General features: G+C 51.7%; 10 protein-coding genes across 10 annotated transcripts; 4 read left to right on the top strand and 6 right to left on the bottom strand.

Annotated features, from left to right (window-relative positions):
• Positions 1–363: 363 nt before the first annotated feature.
• Positions 364–3,143, bottom strand: AA0111_g12336 (hypothetical protein; the record flags this gene model as incomplete). The annotated part of the gene is made up of 3 exons (XM_028646304.1): positions 364–1,692; positions 1,740–2,740; positions 2,789–3,143. The coding sequence occupies 3 exons, from the start codon at positions 3,141–3,143 to the stop codon at positions 364–366; spliced, it is 2,685 nt and encodes an 894-aa protein (XP_028500059.1).
• A 732-nt stretch (positions 3,144–3,875) lies between these two features.
• On the bottom strand, positions 3,876–5,375 carry AA0111_g12337 (hypothetical protein; the record flags this gene model as incomplete). The annotated part of the gene is made up of 1 exon (XM_028646305.1): positions 3,876–5,375. One exon carries the CDS (start codon positions 5,373–5,375, stop codon positions 3,876–3,878), a length of 1,500 nt encoding a protein of 499 aa, XP_028500060.1.
• Positions 5,376–6,576: 1,201 nt separating this feature from the next.
• On the bottom strand, positions 6,577–7,840 carry AA0111_g12338 (hypothetical protein; the record flags this gene model as incomplete). Its single annotated transcript, XM_028646306.1, has 4 exons — positions 6,577–7,064; positions 7,111–7,448; positions 7,499–7,614; positions 7,673–7,840. 4 exons carry the CDS (start codon positions 7,838–7,840, stop codon positions 6,577–6,579), a joined length of 1,110 nt encoding a protein of 369 aa, XP_028500057.1.
• A 1,324-nt stretch (positions 7,841–9,164) lies between these two features.
• Positions 9,165–10,608, bottom strand: AA0111_g12339 (hypothetical protein; the record flags this gene model as incomplete). The annotated part of the gene is made up of 3 exons (XM_028646307.1): positions 9,165–9,736; positions 9,786–10,164; positions 10,213–10,608. 3 exons carry the CDS (start codon positions 10,606–10,608, stop codon positions 9,165–9,167), a joined length of 1,347 nt encoding a protein of 448 aa, XP_028500058.1.
• Positions 10,609–11,819: 1,211 nt separating this feature from the next.
• Positions 11,820–13,311, top strand: AA0111_g12340 (hypothetical protein; the record flags this gene model as incomplete). The annotated part of the gene is made up of 3 exons (XM_028646309.1): positions 11,820–12,426; positions 12,478–12,543; positions 12,593–13,311. The coding sequence occupies 3 exons, from the start codon at positions 11,820–11,822 to the stop codon at positions 13,309–13,311; spliced, it is 1,392 nt and encodes a 463-aa protein (XP_028500056.1).
• Positions 13,312–14,114: 803 nt separating this feature from the next.
• Positions 14,115–15,358, top strand: AA0111_g12341 (hypothetical protein; the record flags this gene model as incomplete). The annotated part of the gene is made up of 2 exons (XM_028646310.1): positions 14,115–14,615; positions 14,675–15,358. 2 exons carry the CDS (start codon positions 14,115–14,117, stop codon positions 15,356–15,358), a joined length of 1,185 nt encoding a protein of 394 aa, XP_028500067.1.
• A 262-nt stretch (positions 15,359–15,620) lies between these two features.
• On the bottom strand, positions 15,621–15,851 carry AA0111_g12342 (hypothetical protein; the record flags this gene model as incomplete). The annotated part of the gene is made up of 1 exon (XM_028646311.1): positions 15,621–15,851. The coding sequence occupies one exon, from the start codon at positions 15,849–15,851 to the stop codon at positions 15,621–15,623; it is 231 nt and encodes a 76-aa protein (XP_028500066.1).
• Positions 15,852–16,624: 773 nt separating this feature from the next.
• On the bottom strand, positions 16,625–18,990 carry AA0111_g12343 (Mitochondrial inner membrane i-AAA protease supercomplex subunit; the record flags this gene model as incomplete). Its single annotated transcript, XM_028646312.1, has 2 exons — positions 16,625–18,753; positions 18,804–18,990. The coding sequence occupies 2 exons, from the start codon at positions 18,988–18,990 to the stop codon at positions 16,625–16,627; spliced, it is 2,316 nt and encodes a 771-aa protein (XP_028500065.1).
• A 752-nt stretch (positions 18,991–19,742) lies between these two features.
• On the top strand, positions 19,743–20,562 carry AA0111_g12344 (hypothetical protein; the record flags this gene model as incomplete). The annotated part of the gene is made up of 3 exons (XM_028646313.1): positions 19,743–19,790; positions 19,842–19,899; positions 19,955–20,562. The coding sequence occupies 3 exons, from the start codon at positions 19,743–19,745 to the stop codon at positions 20,560–20,562; spliced, it is 714 nt and encodes a 237-aa protein (XP_028500069.1).
• Positions 20,563–20,799: 237 nt separating this feature from the next.
• Positions 20,800–21,368, top strand: AA0111_g12345 (hypothetical protein; the record flags this gene model as incomplete). Its single annotated transcript, XM_028646314.1, has 2 exons — positions 20,800–21,082; positions 21,252–21,368. Coding segments are annotated over 2 exons (400 nt in total), but the record flags the coding sequence as incomplete, so codon positions are not given.
• Positions 21,369–21,480: the final 112 nt, after the last annotated feature.

Genomic DNA, 21,480 nt, shown 5'->3' on the forward strand with positions numbered 1-21,480 from the left:
AAGTTACTACAGATTACAAGAATCTAGAGTACTTTACTAAGAAGTAGAAGATAACAGAACAACACGTACGCTAGTCCGTAGAACGTTCCCGCTTTAGCAATATACTTGCTTTGTACAAATATCTAGTAATACAATAGACACAAGAGGCGTATATTCTCATAGCTTCTCGTTGCCAAGTTACCGCTCAGCAAGACTGCCCTTTGCGGCTTTGGCGCAAAGCGGTGTACTAGCATTTCGATTACTCAGCTTTAGCTCGATTAGCTCTCGACAGATCTATATAGAGAAGCACATTCTGAAAACAGTATACCGCATAAAACCACGAAATACATTCCTGTGCTTGTAATTCACCTTCATTAACGATACTTACGGCCATGCTGACAAAGACCACGGCCGCTCACCAACATCCCATCTCGCAGGCTCTTCGCCCATGTAGAACACCAACTCACCTCCCTGCGCGATCTCTCCATGCTTGAGCCAAGCTCGGTCGAGCTCTACTCCGTTCCAAGTGACTTTCTGCGGGTAATAGCTCGTGCTGGACAGATTCCGTGCCAAAACAGTCAGTGAAGTCTCGACCGCCGTTCCGCTGAAGAGCGAAACGTTGAGTGACGAGAACCGAGGAGCGGAGAGAAGGTAGAGCGCCTGACCGGGCATGGGGTACATGCCCACAAGATTGAAGATCAGCCAGCTGGGTAGCGCGCCGCCGTCAATATTTCCCGGGTACCCATTGCGCGCATCGCTGTAGAAAGCGTCCACCGTGGCGCGTGTTTGATTGACTGTCTTCCAATGCATTCCAGGTACGTAGTTGTAGAGGAACGGTGTCGCGAAAGATGGTTCATTGCCGGGATTGAAAAGGGCGGAGCCAGCGTCGTTATTGGCACCAACCGACGTGCCGAAACCAGGGACGAAACTAGCGTCTAGTCGACGGACGAAAGTCTCATCGCCACCCATCAGGTTAATGACTTTAGCCATGTCGTGCGGAGCGACACTAAATGCAGTTTCCCAGACCTTGGCCTCGTATATATCGGCATCCCAACCGCAAGTGCCACAACTGAGTGGGTCATAAGCTGTGACATTCCACGTACCATCGGCATTTCTGGCACCTGGAAACCCAGTGAACGTGCCGATACCGTCAAGAGTTGTATTAGCCGTGGGATTCCATTGATTCTGCCACCAGTTCGCCCGGGAACGCATTTGATCGACCTCATCTCGAGATTTATTAAGCCCTCGCGCCATACTGTAGATCGCAAAGTCGTTCTGCGGATACTCGACGCCGCGAGAAATGCTGCGAGTGTGATTGCGCGTGATAAACTGAAGGGACAGATAGTCGTCTAACGCCCCTCTTCCCTCCTTGGTAGCCCCATCAAATGCTACCGGATCAAGGTTGCGCTCGGGTATCATATTTGCGTCTTTCATCACTGCCCTGTAGGCCTCCTGCCAATCGATTGCGCTGTCAAGCTCGCCACGCCCTGTCTCACCGGATAGTGCACGAACGCTTTTTACGAAAGCGTCAGCTAGTACGATATCTGCGTGCGTGCCACCTTGGACTCGGCCGTTCCAATTGGCTGCCCGTCCTGCCGGTAAATAGCCTTCTTCAGTGAAGATTGAGATCAGTCCAGACAGAACGCGGGAGTATGGCTTTGTAAAGATCAGATGGTACAGAGGTAACAAGGTCCGGTATGTGTCCCACAGAGTCTGTAGCAATTAGTCTCAAGAACGTTGTTGGTAAGAGGTCAGCTTACATAGTGATCGTCATAATATGGCTTTGTATCATCTGAATCCCACACAGGATTCTCACCGGTCTTGTCCGTCGGCATCAGACCTGTCTGATATAGGGCTGAATATAACATATGTTTCAATGTCGCGTTGTTGCTTGTGGCATCCCCGTCGTCTCCGATCTGTATTTTGCTCAAGACTTTCATTTCCCATTCCTCTCTTGCTTGGTCTATGATGTCCTCAAAAGAACTCGTACCAGGAAGCTCGTTTTCAATGTGCGAGCATGCTTGGGCAGCACTGATATAAGAGATGCCAACTTTGGACTCAAGCGTAAGGGTCCCGTTCACTTGCGCCTCTGTCGGCGACCAGCTAAACAGAGCACCGAGGCCCATCCCGCTTCCAGCGTAGGATCGCACATCAGGATATCCCCTGAGGATCGGTCGAGTTGTCGGCGGCGAGAAAGGGTTATATTGCCAACTGAATGTGCCAGCACCAGAAGCGATGCCTGAGTGCTCACCCTGGATATATTCTGATGTTGGGGTTAATACAGAGTTTGCGGGTACACTGAAGTTTCCGCAAAAGTGGATCATGTGAGAATCAGGCTGTGGCCATCCGCCTGTGTAGGTTGCATATCCATGATATGACGGCAACGCATTGGGAGACGATGGAATATGCAACTCTCCGCGCAGAAACTTTTGCGAATAGGCCATAGAGGAATAGGCTGGAAGAACATGCGTAAGATCTACCAGTATGTGCGTGTCCTGTTCATGAGCTGCGTCGGCTCCCGCCATTGACAAGGTAGATGAAACATTTGAAGTTGTTCCCGACTCTGGGAAAGTGTATCGCATGTACCCAGTGTGATTACCGGAAGTTATCTCAATCTTGATGCCATTCTGCAGAGTCGTAGTAAATAGGCCCACTGTCGCAGATTCTAAGTCAAGACTGCGATTCTGGGCATAAGTCATATTGTCGGCGAGATTCACAGAGGCTAGACTGCCGAAGAGTGGCATCTGCGATATCAATCCATCTATCTCTTGTCAATACTATGAGCTGACCAGGGAAAGAGGAAGCCTACATGTTGGCGCTCCGCCAGATCCGCTGACGTGGGTCATGCTCACGGCTGTCACGTTGCCTAGGGGAGTGTATCCAGCATTTGCGTCCACTGCGCTGCCATTTGGAAGTCCGATATAGCTCGTGTCGATTCCAGGCTTCGCCATCGCCCACGGTAGACTCGCACCAGGGAATGAGTTGCCGCCTGCAATCGCGGAACCAGGGCGCGAGCCGACGGTACCGATCAAAGGGTCCACGTACGACCACAACGACTTCTGAAATACTCCATCCTGTGAAGTTGCCGAAACAAGCGATGATGATCCAACGATTGAACCCAGAAGGAGGAGTCGTGATAGGCCAGGGTGTCGCCCACCAGGCATTATGGAGCGCATTGTCGCAAGACCTAAAGATGCGATCGCGCGAGACGAAAATCACAGCTGGCCGCTGCAACTTATTGTACCTCACGGAGTGCACTAAAAGCGAATCTCCGTTACCGGCTCTTCCATGCCGGTGCAATGGCGGGACGTTCATGGTGCCTTACGTGTGCGACTGCCAATGAGGTTCCAGGGTTGGTTCAAGCTGCCGAAGTTGCCCCGATTGTCATCGTGAGCCGGGACTTTCATCGCGTCCGGTCCTCAGTGCTCCGCGATCGTGTTACTCCGCAATGGTTACGTGACGTAGAGCGATGTGGAGAAGGACCGAACGCATTTGGGCTGGTAAAGTGGTAGCGCAATCGAACCGGTCTCAATTTTCGCGAGGATGGAACGTGACCTGCAAGCGCGCGGACTTCTTTACCCCGGTGTCAGCGTTCCGATTCCAATCGGAACTCCCGAGGAACATCAAAACTTTCACACTATCACCACTTGAGTTTGTTGCAAGTACATGATTTATTGTTCCATGCTGCTTGTCTTAGAGGGAGTGAGTTGTGCTTCTTTTGAGTCGTGGCTCCTGATCATGAGCTTTGAGCGTAAGTTGACAAGATAGCGACATCGTCATTTAAAAGTAGCATCTTTCTGTGGTCGGGACGTAATGATCCACGTCCAGAACTGTTTCAACAAAGATATGAGAAAAATGTATGGCGGTCACGCTTGTGTTGCAGCGCATGCTCTTATTTAAGGTGATCTTCGAAAAAGTTGCGCGAGCCGTCTGTACAGACGATGTAACGCATGCTGTCGTCGACCCCGCGGTAAATCATGAGGCTGCCTACCTTGTTGCGCTTTGAGGCCAAAATGCTCCTCTAGATGCTCGTCTGGAAGCCATTCCTGGGCATCATTCTCTAGACTATGACTCCCCAATACGATGTCAGAGTATGCTGATCCTATCTCGCCGCTTGAGTATTTCTGATTCTCAGCTGATCTTAACTCCGCTCTGAGAAACTGCCACAATTCCGTATCTGATTGCTTCCTGTGTGAAAGTCGCTTCATTCCGAACAAGATCGTCAAGATCAGAGCTGGGTTGGCTAGCATGTTATAAGATGAAATCTCATCCCAAGTAGTCGCAATTTTCTCTTTGACTTCCTTGATACCGCCAATCAGGTTGGCTAATACCAGGACTATAAGGCACATAACATAGCTGATATCTGATCGGTCCAATCGATTTGACAGCAAGCGGTACCTAAAGTTACAGGCATTTGCGAAGATTGATATGCGATCGGCGATGACGAGGTTATCGCACGAATTCATTGCATGTACGAAAAGCGCGATAGAAGAAATTTCTTGGCCAGAAGGCTGTCCATGGCCCTTGAAGCCTGGCATGTCGATAAGATTGAGCCGCTCCTTGATGTTGCCGGTCCTGCAGACTCTCGCGGCCCAAGACAGGCGCTCCGCATCTATGCAAAGATCGTTTCCTACTACTAAGGATTGACCATCTTCTAGCTCGTGTACTTCTTTGTTGATCGGGATAAGGAACTTGAGTATCGATGCGCATTGTTTCTCCTGTAAAGTCCACGTTCGGGTGAACCAACGGTCTGTTGAGATATGACTGAGTGAATGCTCGAACTCCTTTGCAGCACTACCATACGTATCACTGTCCGGATCTATCAGCGTTCGTGGACGCAATACCAGAGCTGTCCAGGATTCATCAGCTGTAATGGTACAAGAAAGCGTCACAACCGTCCAGCGGCTCTCTCGGTAGATGCGATGCATGGTCTGCAGACGTCGTTCGATGTCCGCTGGATCGTCCTGATCAATGCACTCCTGGTCGATCCACAGATACTGACATCCTTGCCCTCGTGCAAAACGCAAAGCGCGGTGCAGGACAAGTTTAGGACAACTAATCTGTCTTGGAGCTTGACGCGGGCTGGAGGCATCCCAGATCCTGTATTCCGGTACTTGCATCTCTTCGCGTTCGATTTGCGTATGGTTCCAACAGTATGAAACAGTTGTGTAGATCAAGCCTTGCGTGTGTTCTTTAGCCGACGTGAGTTCGAGATCGACGTACTCATCATGCTTTAACTGGCCATTAGGTTGAATTGGTCTGAGAAAGCGCAGCTGCAGGGGCTCATCGTCAGTCGCCTTGACAAGAGCCAATCGTGCAATTTTATCGATGTTCTTCAACAAAGTGTTTTTATCGCCATAGATCTGGCCCAACTGTAGATGATTGTCGCGCTGCATGTCCAGCTATGTGTTCGCGTCAAGCTCAAGCGGGATAATTGGTGGAGGGCTTCCGGTTGCGTGATGGATGTTGGAAAATCAGCTTTTGGTAGCAGCACCTGTTTCGCCTTTTAATGGAGCTTTATAACCAACAACTTTGCAGTCGTGTGTCATCGTGGTTCAGATGGTGTAGGCTGAGTAATTCGAGTGGGGTGCGAAAGCAGCCAATCACGGATGACAGGGGAACGTGAACAACTGGACTTGCACGGCATTCGATGGCGTCCGCAGGCATGCCACGCACGGCTGTACAATAAGAGCCAAGGTCGACTCTGCCTCCATTCTGCCTTCCTAACCTTGCATATGAGCATCGCTATGTGAATCTGAGGCACCTTGCGCGTTGTGCCATGATTAATCAGCGCGCCATCTCAAGCATCCCGTACCATCCGATGGAAAGAACCATCTCATGTTGTTATTGGTACCTTCTGTACCCACTAGCGTACTGCCTATATAGTCAGAATCCTCCATAGAATCAATGCATCACTCTTATACCCCAACACCATCATCCTTGCGCAAGGTACGCATACCTTGTCAGAAGCAGGTCTTCTAGTGTCGTTCTGCTTGAATCGCTGATGATATAGTTCTCATCCCAAGCCAAGCGCATTGTACTAATTCGTCGATATGGTGCGACAAAACTTGAACATATTCTTCAAGATGACATTTTGCTGGTATGGTCATAGATGCATGTACACATGTCAAAAATCGAGAGAGAGAGAGAAACAATGGGAGAGGGAGAGAGGTACGGTAATCGTTCTGGTATCAAAGGTGATGTTCGAGAAGTGATAAGGGCCAGGGCGATGACGCAAGGCTGCCGGTAGTGATATTGACGGATGCGACCTTAGGGAGGTCGAGTTTCGCTGTTGGGTGTCAGGAGAAGCTGATGGTGTATTTGAAGAGTAAAAGGCTGTAGGGAGGAAAGACTTCGAGGAAGAACATCAAACCATAGTTGAATGGGGAGCACTCGGGGATCAGTCTGGTGGCTGCGGAAGTTAGACAGGGACGGGAAGAATCTCTCCTTGGAGATTATAGAGTTCGCATCAGAGGAGTGGAGGAGTGTTGGCATGAATGATATATTGAGTATTATCTAAACTTGATGTCCGAAAACGTTTCTAGCTTACACTATCGGTATACACCGTCGCTCGCTGATTACATGGAGATTCTCTCCTCATGCTGGGCATTCCACGGCGTACCAGATGTAAAACCCATTTCTACTAGGAGTAAAAGCCTGGTCGAACGTTGGTGCAGTGACTCCTATTGCTAGTATACAAAGACTGGCTGCGGGGATGAAAGAATAGACACGACAGGTACGGCCTGAAAGATTGTAGTTCTGGCACCGGATCTTGCAAGTGGCCTGGGTCTGCCCAGCAATGTTGGTGTAGAGCACCCCCGGTCTTGGCCCACCACTGACGCCGCAGGTAGGTTGTGGTTCAGGCGTTGGGGTAGGAGTCGGGGTAGGAGTAGGAGTGGGCGTAGGTGTGGGAGTGGGTGTAGGGGTAGGGGTAGAGGTCGAAGTCGAGGTTGAGGTAGAGCTGATGATGACGTCTGTGCTAGTGGAAGAGATAGTACCCGTCGATGTAACAGTCGAGGAAGGCGACGGGGTTGAGCTTGATGCTGAAATGCTTGGTTGTACGGTGTTGGAAACAACGTAGACAGCTTTTGATTATCAGCAAACGTTACGCAGATTAGGTCAGTGACTCACCATCAACACCGTCATTCACAGAGCCACCGTTCTTTGTGTTCTTGAGATAGCAACGACCGTCACCTTTGCCACCAACAAACGAAGCGGCCACGCACTGTGCGTCTCCAGCGCAAGCTTGTGTACAACCCTCGAGGCTTGCTGCGTACTGATTGGTGAAATCACCTCCATAGAAGTCCACTCCACAAGTAAGTGTCAGAGTACGTGAACCATCAGTGTACGAGCAGCCATCGTTCTCCGGGCAGGTGAAACTGGCAGGGCACTGTTTGGGGATATCCGGCGCTGGAACAGGCATTGGTGAGGTATCTCTAGAGATCACAGCTACTCCAATCACGTTGGAACTAATGGCTGAGTCAATGGAAAGTTGATAACGAAGCAGGGGATTCTATACTTGGGCTGAGCCGCATTGAGCGTGCTTTTGAGATAGCAGTTACCACCCACGTAGCTTGCAGCATTGCATCCCGTAGTCATGGGGCATGCTCGGATGCAACCTGCTAACGTAGATGTCTATGAAAAGATTAGCGGTCAAATCGATACACCTCACTGCAGAGTTGATCATGCTTACTTGTGCCAATTGCAAATCGCCGCCATAGTAGTCAGTCGCACAGCTGACTTGAAGAGTGGCCCCGTTCGAGGTGAGGGAGCATTGGTCGTCCTGGGGGCAGGTAGGGGACGACGGGCAGATCGACGAGGCTCGCAGTGCAAGCGCAAATGCGCGGAGGGCAGGTGCCATCCTGAAGTGTGTTTTCGAGAAGATGCGAAGCTTGTCTTGTTGATCGAAAACACAGCGGGTTTCCCAGCTTTATACATGCTTGCCGTCACCTGTTACGGCCTAGGCATAGGAAAACTGCCTAACCAGGAAGCAATGCGTCCATCGAAAGATCTTGCGAGACTTCAGCTTCGGATTTGCAGCCTTTCGATACTCTCCAGATCTGTGGCTTGATGTACTGTTCAAGAAAGCGTCTGTGATCGCGGATCATGTACATGAGGCTAGCGTCGAGAGTGGGTCGTGGTAATCCGGGGTTAGTCCAGGGGTGCCGCCGCAGCCTAGACCGACATCGCGGCTAGAAACGTAAACCACGGGCACAAAGACAGACCTAGCGGACTTCATAAGGGGATTAGCCATCTTTGACGGCATTACCGAAACAGGGTGTGTCGTGAAAGCCTGAAGCTCGGCCTCCGCCGACAACGACCTGGAAGAGTCCGTTCCAGCCCTCAAGTGGCAATCAGATCTCGAACGTGACCGCGTTGCTGGCGCTTTGGTGCGTAAGGGTGATATCGAGGTTGTCAATGTCGAGTCTATCCACACTCATAGAAATCCTACGTAGGTATTATCATCACGATTAGCAAAGTCGGCGACACCGAAGTGCTCGATGGCGCTAGAATAGACCACCTTAGTACCAGAAAGGTGAAGCGCGGGTATGACCTTGTAGACAATGGCGCCCTCGCTCTGGGTGAAGTTGATATAGCGGTGGGTAAAAGGTGACTCAGGCCGGTACCGAGCGCGAGGAAAAACCTGAACTGGCAACCACGTAGCATTTTGATAGAATAAGTGTTCTACTAGCGGGGACAGTTGAGGCATGTTGTGCTTAGTCAACTGTGTCTTCATAAAATGTCAGTGGGGCCATACCAATACGTAGATCTAAAGTAACGGCCTTGCCATGACCTCGGCTGTGCCTTGGAAAGTACTGCATTCTAGCTTAGCAAAGTCTGGTGAGCTGAAAAAATGCAGGTCATGAATATAGACGTCTGTGGTATCGCACAAGCTTCACATTACACTTCAGACTATTACATCTGGGTCATCTGTGTTGTTCTCCGGCTACTCGAATAGGGTCCAACATCATGGTACAAGTCTTTTGTTCTCAACGGAGCAACAATCCTAGCACCTGAAACGCAGTATCTCATGTGTAACGTTCTGTTGGTACGTACGCGCTTAGTATTTGACTCACATACCCGTCCGGATTGGGAGACGCGTACTGTTGTCAGCTCGGCTGCGATTCATGGCGCTGTATGCTACTTCGCGCATCGTACTATGGATTATCATGGCTGAAGCGATCTCAAGTCTTTCTCACCATCCATACTTGTGCGAGGTACGCATACCTAGTCAGCGCCTTCCTGTTGAAGCCGTACTCCGCCTCTTTGCTCCGAACCTTCTTGTCCACAAAAGTCAGTTCGCCGCACTCATTACCTATATCCTCAAACTCGAAGTTCATCTCTTCAACGACATTGACAATCTCCTCAAGACTGAGCTGCACAAAAGGCCCGGTACCATAGAGAAGTGGACCAAAGTTGATCCATCTACCGCCAGGCTTCAGCAGTCGGTGAATGGTGTCGAAGTAGGCCATGAGATTGCGGGCCGTGTCAATGAAGAAGTGAGTGACGATGACGTCGTAGTGGCCTGATTGATCATTGAAGGCGGTGTTGAAATCGCCCTCGACGAGTAATACGGCGGGATTAGGGGGCATATTGGGCACTGTGACACTTCGGGTCATATCGGCTTTCGTGGCATGGTGCGACATCGCTTCGATGAATGGGTGTATGGTGACAGCATTCGCATGCCTTTGCGCTTCCATGTAGCGATAAGCAACGTTCATAAACATCGACCACTCGTTGATCGTCACCTCAAACCCTGTTACAAGGTCAGCAACTGTGCTGTACACAGTTTGAAGCAGATTTACCTCCAAGATTCGCAGCATCATGGCCTAGCCGGCCAACTCCAGAGCCTGGCAGCAGTACTTTGAGAGATGCACCATCTGGAGACTCTGCTTTGATGGCGCGCAACGTGCTCAAGATGCATGGAAATGCCTCGCTTCTCTCCTTGATACCTTCGTCGGCCCAATCTCGTACGAAATGCTTCAATGTTTGCGCCGTCGCAAACTTGTCTGCTTGACGCTGGTCCTTCTCGGCCTGCTTCATGTGCTCGTCTAACTCCGCCTGGTCGATACCATAGAAATCCATTGCATGACGAGCGATGCTCCGCGAGACAGCCGCGTTGATGTATATCAGTTCTACTATTTCGTCCAGCTTCTTCGTGTAGCCAACCGCCTGCTCCAAGACCTATGGCATCATCAGCGATTGCGAAAACGACGTCCATGGTAAGCCGACCTTTTTCTGCTTCTTTCCAGTGCTTTTGTACAAGCTTCGCCATCGGTCCAACTCAGCCATGTGACGTTCGCGATACCTGGTGTAGGCCCACAATGCTTCGAGAAGTCGGTATCGCGGATGGCTCGTTCCCCATTTACCATTCTTCTTATCCATCCTCTTGAGTAGGTGCGCCTTCTCTTGTCGGTGGCGAGGTGAGTCAACGCCGTCACTCGAGGGCATGGTACCCATCCTCAGCGGATCCTGTGCGATGTGCGGGTCGTCGAAGCCCATGTTGACTTGGGCGGCGCCCGATGTGCTGCCTTTCGCGTGGGCTTGGCTCTCTACACTCGGTGTGCCGACATTAGACAAAGCCACTGAGCTGAGACCGGCGAAGACGAGTAGCAGCGATGGCTTCATTCTGGACTTGACTAGGGCATTAGGTTGTTCCAAATCGAAGCGCTGCTGAACGAATTGAATTGGGTTTTTATGAATGAGTACCGTGCTGGCGCCAAGCAGCTATCAATGTTAAGCGGTAGGATTGTGCATACTGTGGGCTCTCATGCAGAACATATCAACTTCGAGAAGATGGCGATATGTTCATCTGCGCGAGATGCGGAACACCAAAGATGGAACAACGATCGATGCGACATTGTGTGTTGACGCTCCAGGCCTCGGGTGTCGTAATGCCTCACAAGAAGCATGCAAGTGGAGTACTTTGAGGGATCGTTTTGCGCGATATGCCGCCCGGAAGACCGCTCTTGCTATCGCGATATGGTGATGGGGTTCGTGGATGTACAAGGGCAGCAGCGCAAGGGCGTCAGGAGTGCACGGGCCATCGTCCTGCGTCATCCACCAGACTACCCCGTGTGGCCGTCGAGACGCACCAGCTTCATACACGACCCCTAGACTATACACGGATCTCCAGGCAAGGTCTTGCAACCTTTTTTCTTCTGGGGCAGCTGATATCAAGCAACTTGTTCCAGCCCTCGAACGCTACCCGATATGCAGCGCGATCGCACGGAACAACATGGGAAGCAGTCCGGAGCGCACGCTCACATGTTTACTACCACAACTGCCACTCGCACTGAGTTCGCGGACTATGTCTCTTCTCACCTTGATTTTCTAAGCTTGATGGGTCCAATAACCCTCCACCAGTAGCCGACAACATAGTCACAGCAATCCTTGATCCAATGCAAGGTTGACAAGGTAAATTTTCAGGACACTTAGTCCAGAACGATATGACACAGGCCCTGTGAATGTTCATACATGATTTATCATTATTTCCAGTCTTCTGACTTCATTCGGTTCGTCATTTGCGTCATTGTGCAATCAATCGATTCAATGGCTCTATTTAAGCAAGCACAATGGCAAAATTGTATTCACAACTCCGAATGTCTTACCAATCGTTATAAACGATCGTGCGCTACATCATTCCCTCTTCAGGAACATTCCCGTTGACGTTAGCGCGTTTGAACTTTCTCGGGCTCACCTTCACTGTGACTCTCGCTTAATCGATCGCGACAACGAACATACCACCTCGCAAACACAACTATCCCACCTCACCCGCCCCACTAAGGTCATCGTTCAAGACACACGAAATCGAGCTCGCCGCTGCGGAAGACAACAGTATGGCTCGCCTGAGTGCTCCCGCCAACGTAACACCAAGAGCCGAGCGCAAATCCAGCCGCTTCCGAGAGATCTTCAAGCATCGACCCAGCTCGAGTGCATCTTTGAGCCCTGTTACCATAAACAAGTCGCCCCCGCCTGCCGAATCAAGCCCGATGCCATCGCTGACTATGCCCCCAGGCTTTCAACAGGTCGGTTTGCTGCCCAATGAGCGTTCCTCGGACAGCCTATCGCGAATTCTGAAAGATGAAGAGGGTTGCGATATGGAATTTCAACCAATAGTAGCTGAGGCACCAAAACGGTCAGTGAACAACGAATCTGCGATGCGAAATGCTTCAGACGACCTGAACATTATCGATGCGACGCCGTCATATGTTGAACCTACACTGCCGGAGTTGAAGGCGGAGAATAGAGTCAAGAAGAAAGGTTCGTTTGCCCAATCGATGAGGCGCGTTCTTTCTCAGCGTCCGGCCCTGAACGCAAACGAAGATATCACCGCGACCCAACTGGCCATGAGTGAGGGTATTGTTCCAACAGACGTGGGTGGTGCAGACAAGCGGAGCAGCGTGCCACTAGAATCCTCCAACAAGATCGCAGAGCCTATGTATAGTGAGTACCTTCCCCAAAAGCATCAAGCCAGACATGCTAAATTTCAGTCAGACAAGGACAAAAGCTCATACACAGAAGGTGGTATGGACGGTTTCAACAGCTTTGTGGAACAATCTCGTAAGCTAACGCGCTCCTCATACCCTTGGCTCAACTAACCAGTTCACAGGCAACCGCGATCCTGCCAAGAACAGCGACCCAGCCGAAGACGACAGTCACAAGAGGAAGGGTATGAACTTTGAAAAGATAATTTTAGACGACTTCGTGGCCGACCTTTCCATGTCTCGGCAGATTCTACCTTCAGTCGAGACGGCCAACGGGCACGAGGTGGACACCGCAAGAGATGGACGTAGCAGCCACTGCAAGTCCTTCGCATCCAACGTCTTCGACGTCGATAGCTCTTTGAGCCAAGGCATTTGCGGGTACGTCACCAGCAAGATCGCGGAAGCGTTGGCAGAACAAGAGCGCGCGCATCGTAGCGACGTCAATGCCATGGCCTATCCGTCAGTACACATCAAGATCAAGGTTGACGGGATCAGCCTATTGAGAGCGGAGAAGCACACCAGGCTCAGCATTAGCGACAAGAAGACCGATATGTTCACCCAGTCCAACACGATTGGCCCAATCACGATCACGAACGCACCACTAGCACGACATGTCCAGCTATTTATCCTGGTATTGTACGCAGTCGCTTTGCTCTGCGCGTCGCTTCTGGGGCCAAGAACTTTATTACTCATCATCTGGAGGATGGCAGTCGCACTCTGTATGTACACCGTCGTGTTGCGACAGCTGAGGTGGACTGAAAACGTCGAGCGCGATGTGTTCCTGGCGCCCATATCCTTTTCAGCCAACGTGGTGAAGGAGATAGTCATGAAGGTACTAGATTGAATGTGTTTGGTCATTTTGGCAATAGCTGCGGAGGCCCTAGAGCGTGTCGTGCATGTCCTTGATGTGCATGTGCGTGCTGAATAGGTCTCCTCCGGCGATAATACATACTTCGATGTATAACATAATCAGTAAATTCTTTATCGCACGTGATTGCTCCATCAATATGAAGAGGGAGCCGTTTATACCTTAATATCGCAGGCACAGCATCGTTGTGTGGCACATAACTCCTGATATGTGATCGAACCTGCAAGCGATCAAGTTTGATCAATCTCAAAGCATTGTCTTCGTGCGAACCTGCTACGCTTCGCTGTTTTCCACCATGTAGCAATTTCGCCACTGATCAAAACTCCATAATGACACGCTTCACCTCCCTCGATCTCAGGTGGAGAGCTATAAGTGTAGCAAGCAAAGTCTCTGTGGGTAGCATCAAGCCACGCATGTCGCATGGATGTACATGTGCTGAACATATCGTCATAATTGTTGACTGAACCTCACCCGTCTTCCAACACGCCTTTCTTATCCGTCACACCAACAGGCAATAGGTTCATCATCACATCCTACTGATCCATAGGGAAAGTAAGTATGGACGTAATAGAGCTATCTTCGATATCTCACAAATGAGTCCTTCCTAGAATAGCCTCCTTGATAGCATCCTTTACTTTCTGATCTGCGTCTTTCCAATCAATCCGGTTGTTCGTGTCTTGGGAAAGTTCTATGGATGCCTGCATATGATTCCAAATATTATTGTGCATCTCGTTCACCTCAGCTGTAAGCTCTATGTGTGCCTTCTCCAACGCGCCAGGATGATTCTTGCGCCAAAAGTACACGCCGATCAGAGCGACCTCCTCAGAAAACTGGACGATTTCATCAGACTTGTCACAGCGCGCAACACGGCAATCGTCGAATTCAATTTATATGTCGGCATGATCAAAGACAGGCAATTGGCTCTCCAGCAAAATGCAAAAGAGGGAAGTCAGATCACCGCAAACAAGCTAACTTACAACGATAGTGAAATCGAGAGCATGACTGCTTGGATGCAGTCGTCCTACCAGCAGGCAAGAATGGCTTATATGAAGATACTAGCGCGGATGCAACTCGCCATCAAGTATCGCTGGTTGATCTACGACGACCTGTTGCTTGTCCCCTCGGACGCTATGGACCTTGTTACCAAGACCACAAATCGGAAGTATGATGCACCACAAGCAATGATTTCCTACACTCTTAGAACGCTTCGAATGAATGTGGAAGCAAATTTCGGACCGGCACTCGAGATCTGGGGGGGGGAATACCAGACAAGATGCATGGTTTGCCGTGGACGCTACCCGAAACCAAGCGAAACGAATTGATCTCAGACATCAAACAGGCCCAAATTCGAGAGGATGCGACTGTTGCAGGGGTTCCAGTCATTCCGGCGTCTCCAACGAATGGAACGAGCAGTGGTGATTCGTCTGCGCCCACGACTCTACCCACAGCACCAGCCGAACCTAAACCCATTCCATCAACTGATCCTATAGTTGCAGTTACCTTTCAGATACCTGTCCCGGATAAGAACAACTCGGAGTCGAATCCGTTCAACAAGACATGTAACGTCCGAATCCACCGAACAAAAGTCATCTTCAATGATCTTGGCCTCGCCGATGATGTCGATGAAGCATTGTTCACCGTCAGACTAGTCCAGTCAACTCCAGATGAGAAGCCAGAGATTGTCCAAGATCGCTATGGCGTAAGCCACAGATTTTACCATGAGACGATCGAGAGAGTATACAAGTTCCGTGTTAATCGTGTCAAGGACCCACATGGCAAGGAGGATGACACGTTCAAGTGCACGGATGTTGTTGGTGGTGATGTAGAAGTCGAGCTTACAAAGGATGAGGCTCAGACTCTGGACTGGGTCAATCCCGGGCCTTTCACGACGTGGAAACTGGACCTGTCAGGCACAAACTTAAAGGAGTTTGACTTCATAGACGACAGCGACATTCTTCTAGAGTTCACTGGCACCTCATATGCCACTAAAGATGCCGTTAAAGGGAAGAGTAAGCCGGTTTGATATTCGTAGGTGGTGTGTATTGGAACATGTGAAGCTTAATTTGGTAAAGAGGACCGCTTAGTCTACTTTGGTTCAATACCGCAATGAAAATATGATGCAAGATTTTTGGACGGGCCATGTTACTGATCAGCTCATCCTGGGCCAAATGTCCTTCGCTACCAGCCCCTGGCCGCTTTCTCGCTTCCCCTCCCCCCATTTCATGCTTTGCAAACCCCCGATATTGAAAATCATATTTACCCTTCTCCTAGAGACCCCTCCGCCCCTACTCGGCCTCCCGATCTCCCATCAGGCTCCTATTCTCATCATCGATATCACCCATCTGTCGCCGGCGTATAGCGATAGCCTCGCGGTTCGCGTCATCTTCAGCCTGGCGTAGCGTCTTCTGTTTCCTCTCGGTGTTCTTCTCTTGAACCCGTAGGGTGGCTTCTGTGAGTTTGGTGACGAAGAAGTTCGCGATGGCATGAGGAATGGCTTCTGGGCCGTTCGGGGACATGGTCGTGTTCGATTAGGGTACTGGGCTGGGCCGGTGTGGATAGTATGGTATCAGAGCGTCAGTCAAACGAAGTGGTGTCGCGGAGTCGGAGTGAGGAAGGTGGATTGTGGAATCAATGACTGTGTTTGCAGTTGCTGAAATGCGCGCGTTGGCAGAGGTGAAGGGACCCTCCGGCCACATTCCATGGCTCGCGATAGACCCTTGAACCACATTGATGTCGGGGCAGTCTGCGACTCTCTTACCTTGATCATGGTTTACTCTTATTCACTTGACATGTGGCCTTCTCAAAGATCTTGTGCGGCACCGCGGACGTCCACATCCATAATCTGCATTCTTCGAGGAGTCTAATAGACTGGCTATTCAGCCGTCCAAAAAGACAGGTCAGCAGGAGATACCTTCACCGCATACAACCCAACCCTACATCCCCTCTCATTGCTTGTCCTTCCCCCTCGTATCATCAATCTAACCAGTCCTTCTCCCTTGCGCACATGCTGTCCTTGCACATGCTATCCTTGCACGTTCTCCACCACACACATCGTGAAGGGCAACAAGTCTCAATCTCAGAGGTTCTTCATGCTTTCAGATGTCATTCATGCTTAATATTGTACATTCAAAACCGCTATGTAAAAAAAGCGAATCATCCTCTCTAGTAAGATAAGAAGGAGAAAGGGGAGAAAAAAGGGCGGATTTTACAACGCCATTTCGCCCAGATATGACACATGCGTGCTTTGCATCCGCACAATCATGCTACCACCCCAGCCCACCCGCGTTCCTTACGCAGGTATAGGCGGCCCAGGCGGTCCATTCCCGCTCCCACCATCACCACCACTCCCTCTCGGCGGCGGTAAAATAGCAGTAGGAAGAGGATTCTCCGGGATCTTAATCGGCGCATTAGGCATAGCCTTCAACCGACCCGGTAAGTCCTCGCCTTTGATGACCTTCAATATCTCCTCTTTATCCAACGTTTCATACTGTACAAGCGCATCAGCCAGCTTATCCAGCTCCGCCCTCTTACTCAACAACAACTGTCTCGCACTACTCTTGGCCTCGTCAATCAACCGTCGGACTTCATCGTCAATGAGGCGTTTGGTTTCTGGCGATACCATTTCGTAGTTTGATTTGAAATCTACATTGCCGAGCTTGTCGGAGAAACCGCAGGCTGTGACCATGTTGTAGGCCAGGGAGGTGGCTTGTTGGATATCGCCCGACGCGCCGTCAGCCACGTTGTCCGCGCCAAACACAATTTCTTCGGCCATCTTGCCGCCCATGGCTACTTGGAGCTGGCGGATGTATTGTTTGCGTGTGTGGTGGTGGTCCTCTTGTGGGAGGAAGAATGTGATACCTGCAGCATGGCCTCTCGGCAGGATAGTAGCCTTGTGCACAGTGTTGAAACCCTGAGTAAAGAGACCAACGAGTGCGTGACCGCCTTCGTGGTAAGCGGTATGAATCTTGTCTTGGAGGGGAACAGCGCGCGACTTCTTCTCAGCGCCCATGGTAATCTTGTCCTTGGCCCATTCCATGTCATTGAGAGAGACAAACTTTGATTGAAGCTTGGAGGCGCGAATAGCGGCAGAGTTTGCGAGGTTCTCTAGCTCGGCACCAGAAAAGCCTGGGGTGCCGCGGGCGATGGACGAGAGATCGATATCGGGAGACAGGCGGATCTTCTTGGTGTGATATTTGAGGATGGCAAGTCGGCCACCAACGTCAGGGAGTTCGACCTGAACATGGCGATCAAAACGTCCGGGACGGAGTAGAGCTTGGTCGAGCAGTTCGGGGTGGTTGGTCGCAGCAATGAAGATGACACCAGTGCTTTGGTCGAAACCATCGAGATCGTTCAGAAGCTGGTTGAGGGTCTGGCGGTGGTAGTTGGCGTCGCGTGACTTGCGCTTTCCGCCTATCGCGTCGAGTTCGTCGATGAAGACAATGGCAGGAGCCTTGGACCGAGCAGCCGTAAACAGTTCGCGGACACGCTTTGCTCCGACACCGACGTAGACCTCGTCGAACTCGGAACCAGACATGTAGAAAAAGGGGACGCCGGCTTCACCTGCGCAAGCACGAGCCAGCAGTGTTTTACCAGTACCGGGAGGGCCAACGAGAAGTACACCTTTGGGAAGTCTTCCACCGAGCTTGTTGTACTTGTCGGGGTTCTTGAGAAAGTCGACAACATCGAGGAGTTCTTCCTTGGCCTCGTCGCATCCATGAACATCGCTGAAGCGGGTGGTTTGCTGCTCGGGGCGGACTTCAGCAGTAGTACCGCCGCCGACCTTCTTGAGGACGCCGCTGGTTTCAACGAAGAGTGTGATGAGAATCAGGGAAACGTAGCAAGCCAGGGCGAAACCGAACATCCACCGCACCCACTTGAAGACGACGTTCATCATGGACTCTTCTACGACGACGTAAACGGGGTCGGCCTTGACGCCAGTGCCGCCCGTGGTCCTTGCGACCTGAGCGTTGCTGGCATTCGCACCGACAGCCTGGCTGATAGCCTGTCGCTGTTGCTCGTTGAGACCCGACTGTGCGCCGCCTTCCTGTCCCGTCTTTGCCAAAGCATTGTTGTAGATCTTGTTGATTATAGCGCTGGTAGCGAAACGTCCAGTGTTGTACCGGTCGACGATGACTTGGTGCATATCGGCGCGCACGAGTGCAGAGTAGAAGGAAGCCTGAGCCGGTACGCTGTTGGGGCTGGCGTTCGCAGCCTGTTCGAGCCGAGCGAGTTGGTCGTAAGAGGGTTTACCGAAGAGCGAGCGCTGTTGGACGAGGTTTAATCCGAGCATGCCGGGCTTGGCCAACTGACGAATGTGCGAGAGCGGGCCGTTGTGCGCCATGGTCGTATATTGCCGTGTTTTGAGCGAACCGAAGGGCGAGGCCATGAGGAAGGGATTGCACATTCCGATGCGCGATGCTGCAGAGTGTCAGTACGACGGGCCAACTTGACTCCTCTCGGCGACTGACCTGCGGATGTACCAGAAGTGACAGATGTGGGTTTGGGAGCCTGAGACAGCGACGATGCTGAGCGACGTGCATGCGCGCCAGCTGTCGACATGGATTCAGATGCTGTGATAGTAGAGAGCTGCCTCATACCGGCAGCCGCGGGCTTTCGCCCAAGGGCCTGCCACTGAGATCGCATGACAGTGGACATGGTGGGCCACAGTCCTGAGGTGACAGAAGCGACGTTCTATATCTTTATAAGTAGGGGTTCAATGACGCGATGTCGGACTCGTGGCAAAACGTACCTGCAGAGCGCCGGCCGCGTGGAAGGCCAGGGCAAAGTATTAAACAGCGGCAGAGGCCGCAAAGTCTATGAAAAGCACCAGATGGAAGAAAAGGAACAGGCGCGCGTGGGCGGTTGTGAAATCGTGGCGGCGAGATGCCACTGAGCGTTAATGTTGAAGCACAGTATGGAAAGCGACAGAATAGGCCAGTGCTCAGATGGATCGTCAATCCGAGAGACCCTTGCATATCTCCGCTTGGCGATACATCTGACGTTGTCCACGTCTCGACATCGGCGTGACATAAGCAGACGTTGACTTTGCCAAATCTACCCTGCTATCGTCTTGCGCCAGCTGCGCCGTCACGTCTTCAGTCAATATGCAGTGCAGTGCGCTGCGACTGCGTGTGTGTCCAGGCGGGCCCAGGACCACTAGATTGATGACGTAGGTGCCAAAAGCATTGCTGGTAGATTTCGAGAACCACGAATAGTCAAATGTTCATGCGTCAAGATGTACCGTGCACAAGGTATCCAACTGTGTCTAGCTCAAGATTGGAGGAGATGCAGTTGTTAGAGTACGACGCACCTCGGCTGGCGGGGTAAGAGCCTCATAGCTCACCGCGTATTATGATCAATTTACAAACACCTCCATCATTGCAAAATTTAGACTACTGTATACGATCATGACAGCTCCAAGGTGGAAGAAGTTATATGAATACGCAGCATGTGACGTACGCTCACCTTACCTGACTGTACCCAAAATCATGGCTAAACGTGCATAGCTCGCTGATGGTCTACTGAAGCTGCATGTCCCAGGTGCGGGCTTCCTCGCTGATATCAGTACGACTTACCTTTTCAACCCACATGTTGAATTTACCGTTGACTATTTCGTCAGGACCGCTGCTTCACACATCCAGCATCCCAAAGCCTGAGGCCAGAAAGGTCCTCGCGCCTGCATCAACCTTCCTCATGATCCCTAAAGCGACCAAATCCTTCCCAACACCACCCAAGATGCCAGACACTATGCCAGCTTCCAACCTCTCAGACTCCAGGCCGTATGCAGACTATACCGAGAGCGGCACCATTGTAGTAATCAGCCAACCCGCGGGACAGTCGTGCGCAGTTGTCGGGGGTATTATGGCAGCGCGCATGCAGCATCTAGGTGCAGAGGGAATTGTAGTCGACGGTCGGGTGCGAGACATTACTGCTCTCAATCAGACGCAGCTTCCCATCTGGTCCAAAGCGACGTCTGTCATCGGCGCAGGGGCTGAGACCAAGTTTCATGCACACAATGTGCCGGTAAGGATTGGCGAGACGGTGGTTGAAGCAGGCGACATCATAATGATAGACCCATTTGAGAATGGCGTGGTCGCGGTGCCTCAGGGCAAGGTGGAGGAACTACTCGAGTTGCTGCCTAAGCTGGTCGAGGCGGACGAGAAGGTGGTTGCGGATGTCGGGAGCGGCGTGAGTGTGGAAGAGGCATTCAGAAGGCACAGGAACTAGCCACCGTCATTCCGTGCTGCAATAGCACGCTGTTAAAGAAATACATGGTGTGTGGTGCAGCCAAGTCAGAGACCACTGAGATGGCTTAGAATTACATGACGCCGCTAACCTCAGGAATGCTTGGCGTCGCCCATTTTCGTGATGCCGACCTCTCGCAGCTCTCCGAATCATCACCCACTCCTCCGCTACCACCTGCACCCCAACTCGAGGACCCCCAATTGCCCCGGAGCATTCACAATGGGTATCACCGACTTCTTCTCCGACGTCTGGGAGACCTTCTCCCACCCCTCGGCCGACGCCGAGGGCCAACCGCCTGTCCAAGGTGGCACCAGCACCAACACGCCCGCTTCCGGCACCGACGAGGAGAGCTCCGAAGAAGCCGATGTCAACAAGCAGGACGCGAAGAGCGGCGGCGACTCCGGAGAGCAGGGACACAAGCCCAGTGATGGTGGTGAGGATGAGCCGGAGGAGGACGAGGAAGAGGAGGAGACGCCGGACCCCAAGGAGCAACTCGAGAAGGGTAAGTTATCCCGGACCCAGGAACAAAACACCCGCCGCTTGAGAGGCGCATTGCGGCTCTAGATGGCTACGCCTGGGGATGCATTCTCCGATCAAGGCACCCACAGAATCGAAATCACCGCATGCCTAGAGCCATCGCAGAGAGCACCGTGGCTAACAACCTCATGCAGAATGCGCCGAGTCCAAGGAATGCCACGGCCCCAAGCACCACTATGACGAGTGCGCTCAACGGGTGACAGGCCAGATTGAGAACGACGGCAAGGCCAGCGAGGACTGCGTTGAAGAATGTATGTCAATCTTCCACCCCCCAGCGTCACCCCCACCCCCACCCCTCCCCCCCCCCCTACACATCTCCCAGCCCCCCACCCTCCGCCACAACCCGTATGCCGCCTGCTGCTT

This window comes from Alternaria arborescens (assembly GCF_004154835.1).
Source record: "Alternaria arborescens strain FERA 675 chromosome Unknown contig_75, whole genome shotgun sequence".
Taxonomy (NCBI): domain Eukaryota; kingdom Fungi; phylum Ascomycota; class Dothideomycetes; order Pleosporales; family Pleosporaceae; genus Alternaria; species Alternaria arborescens.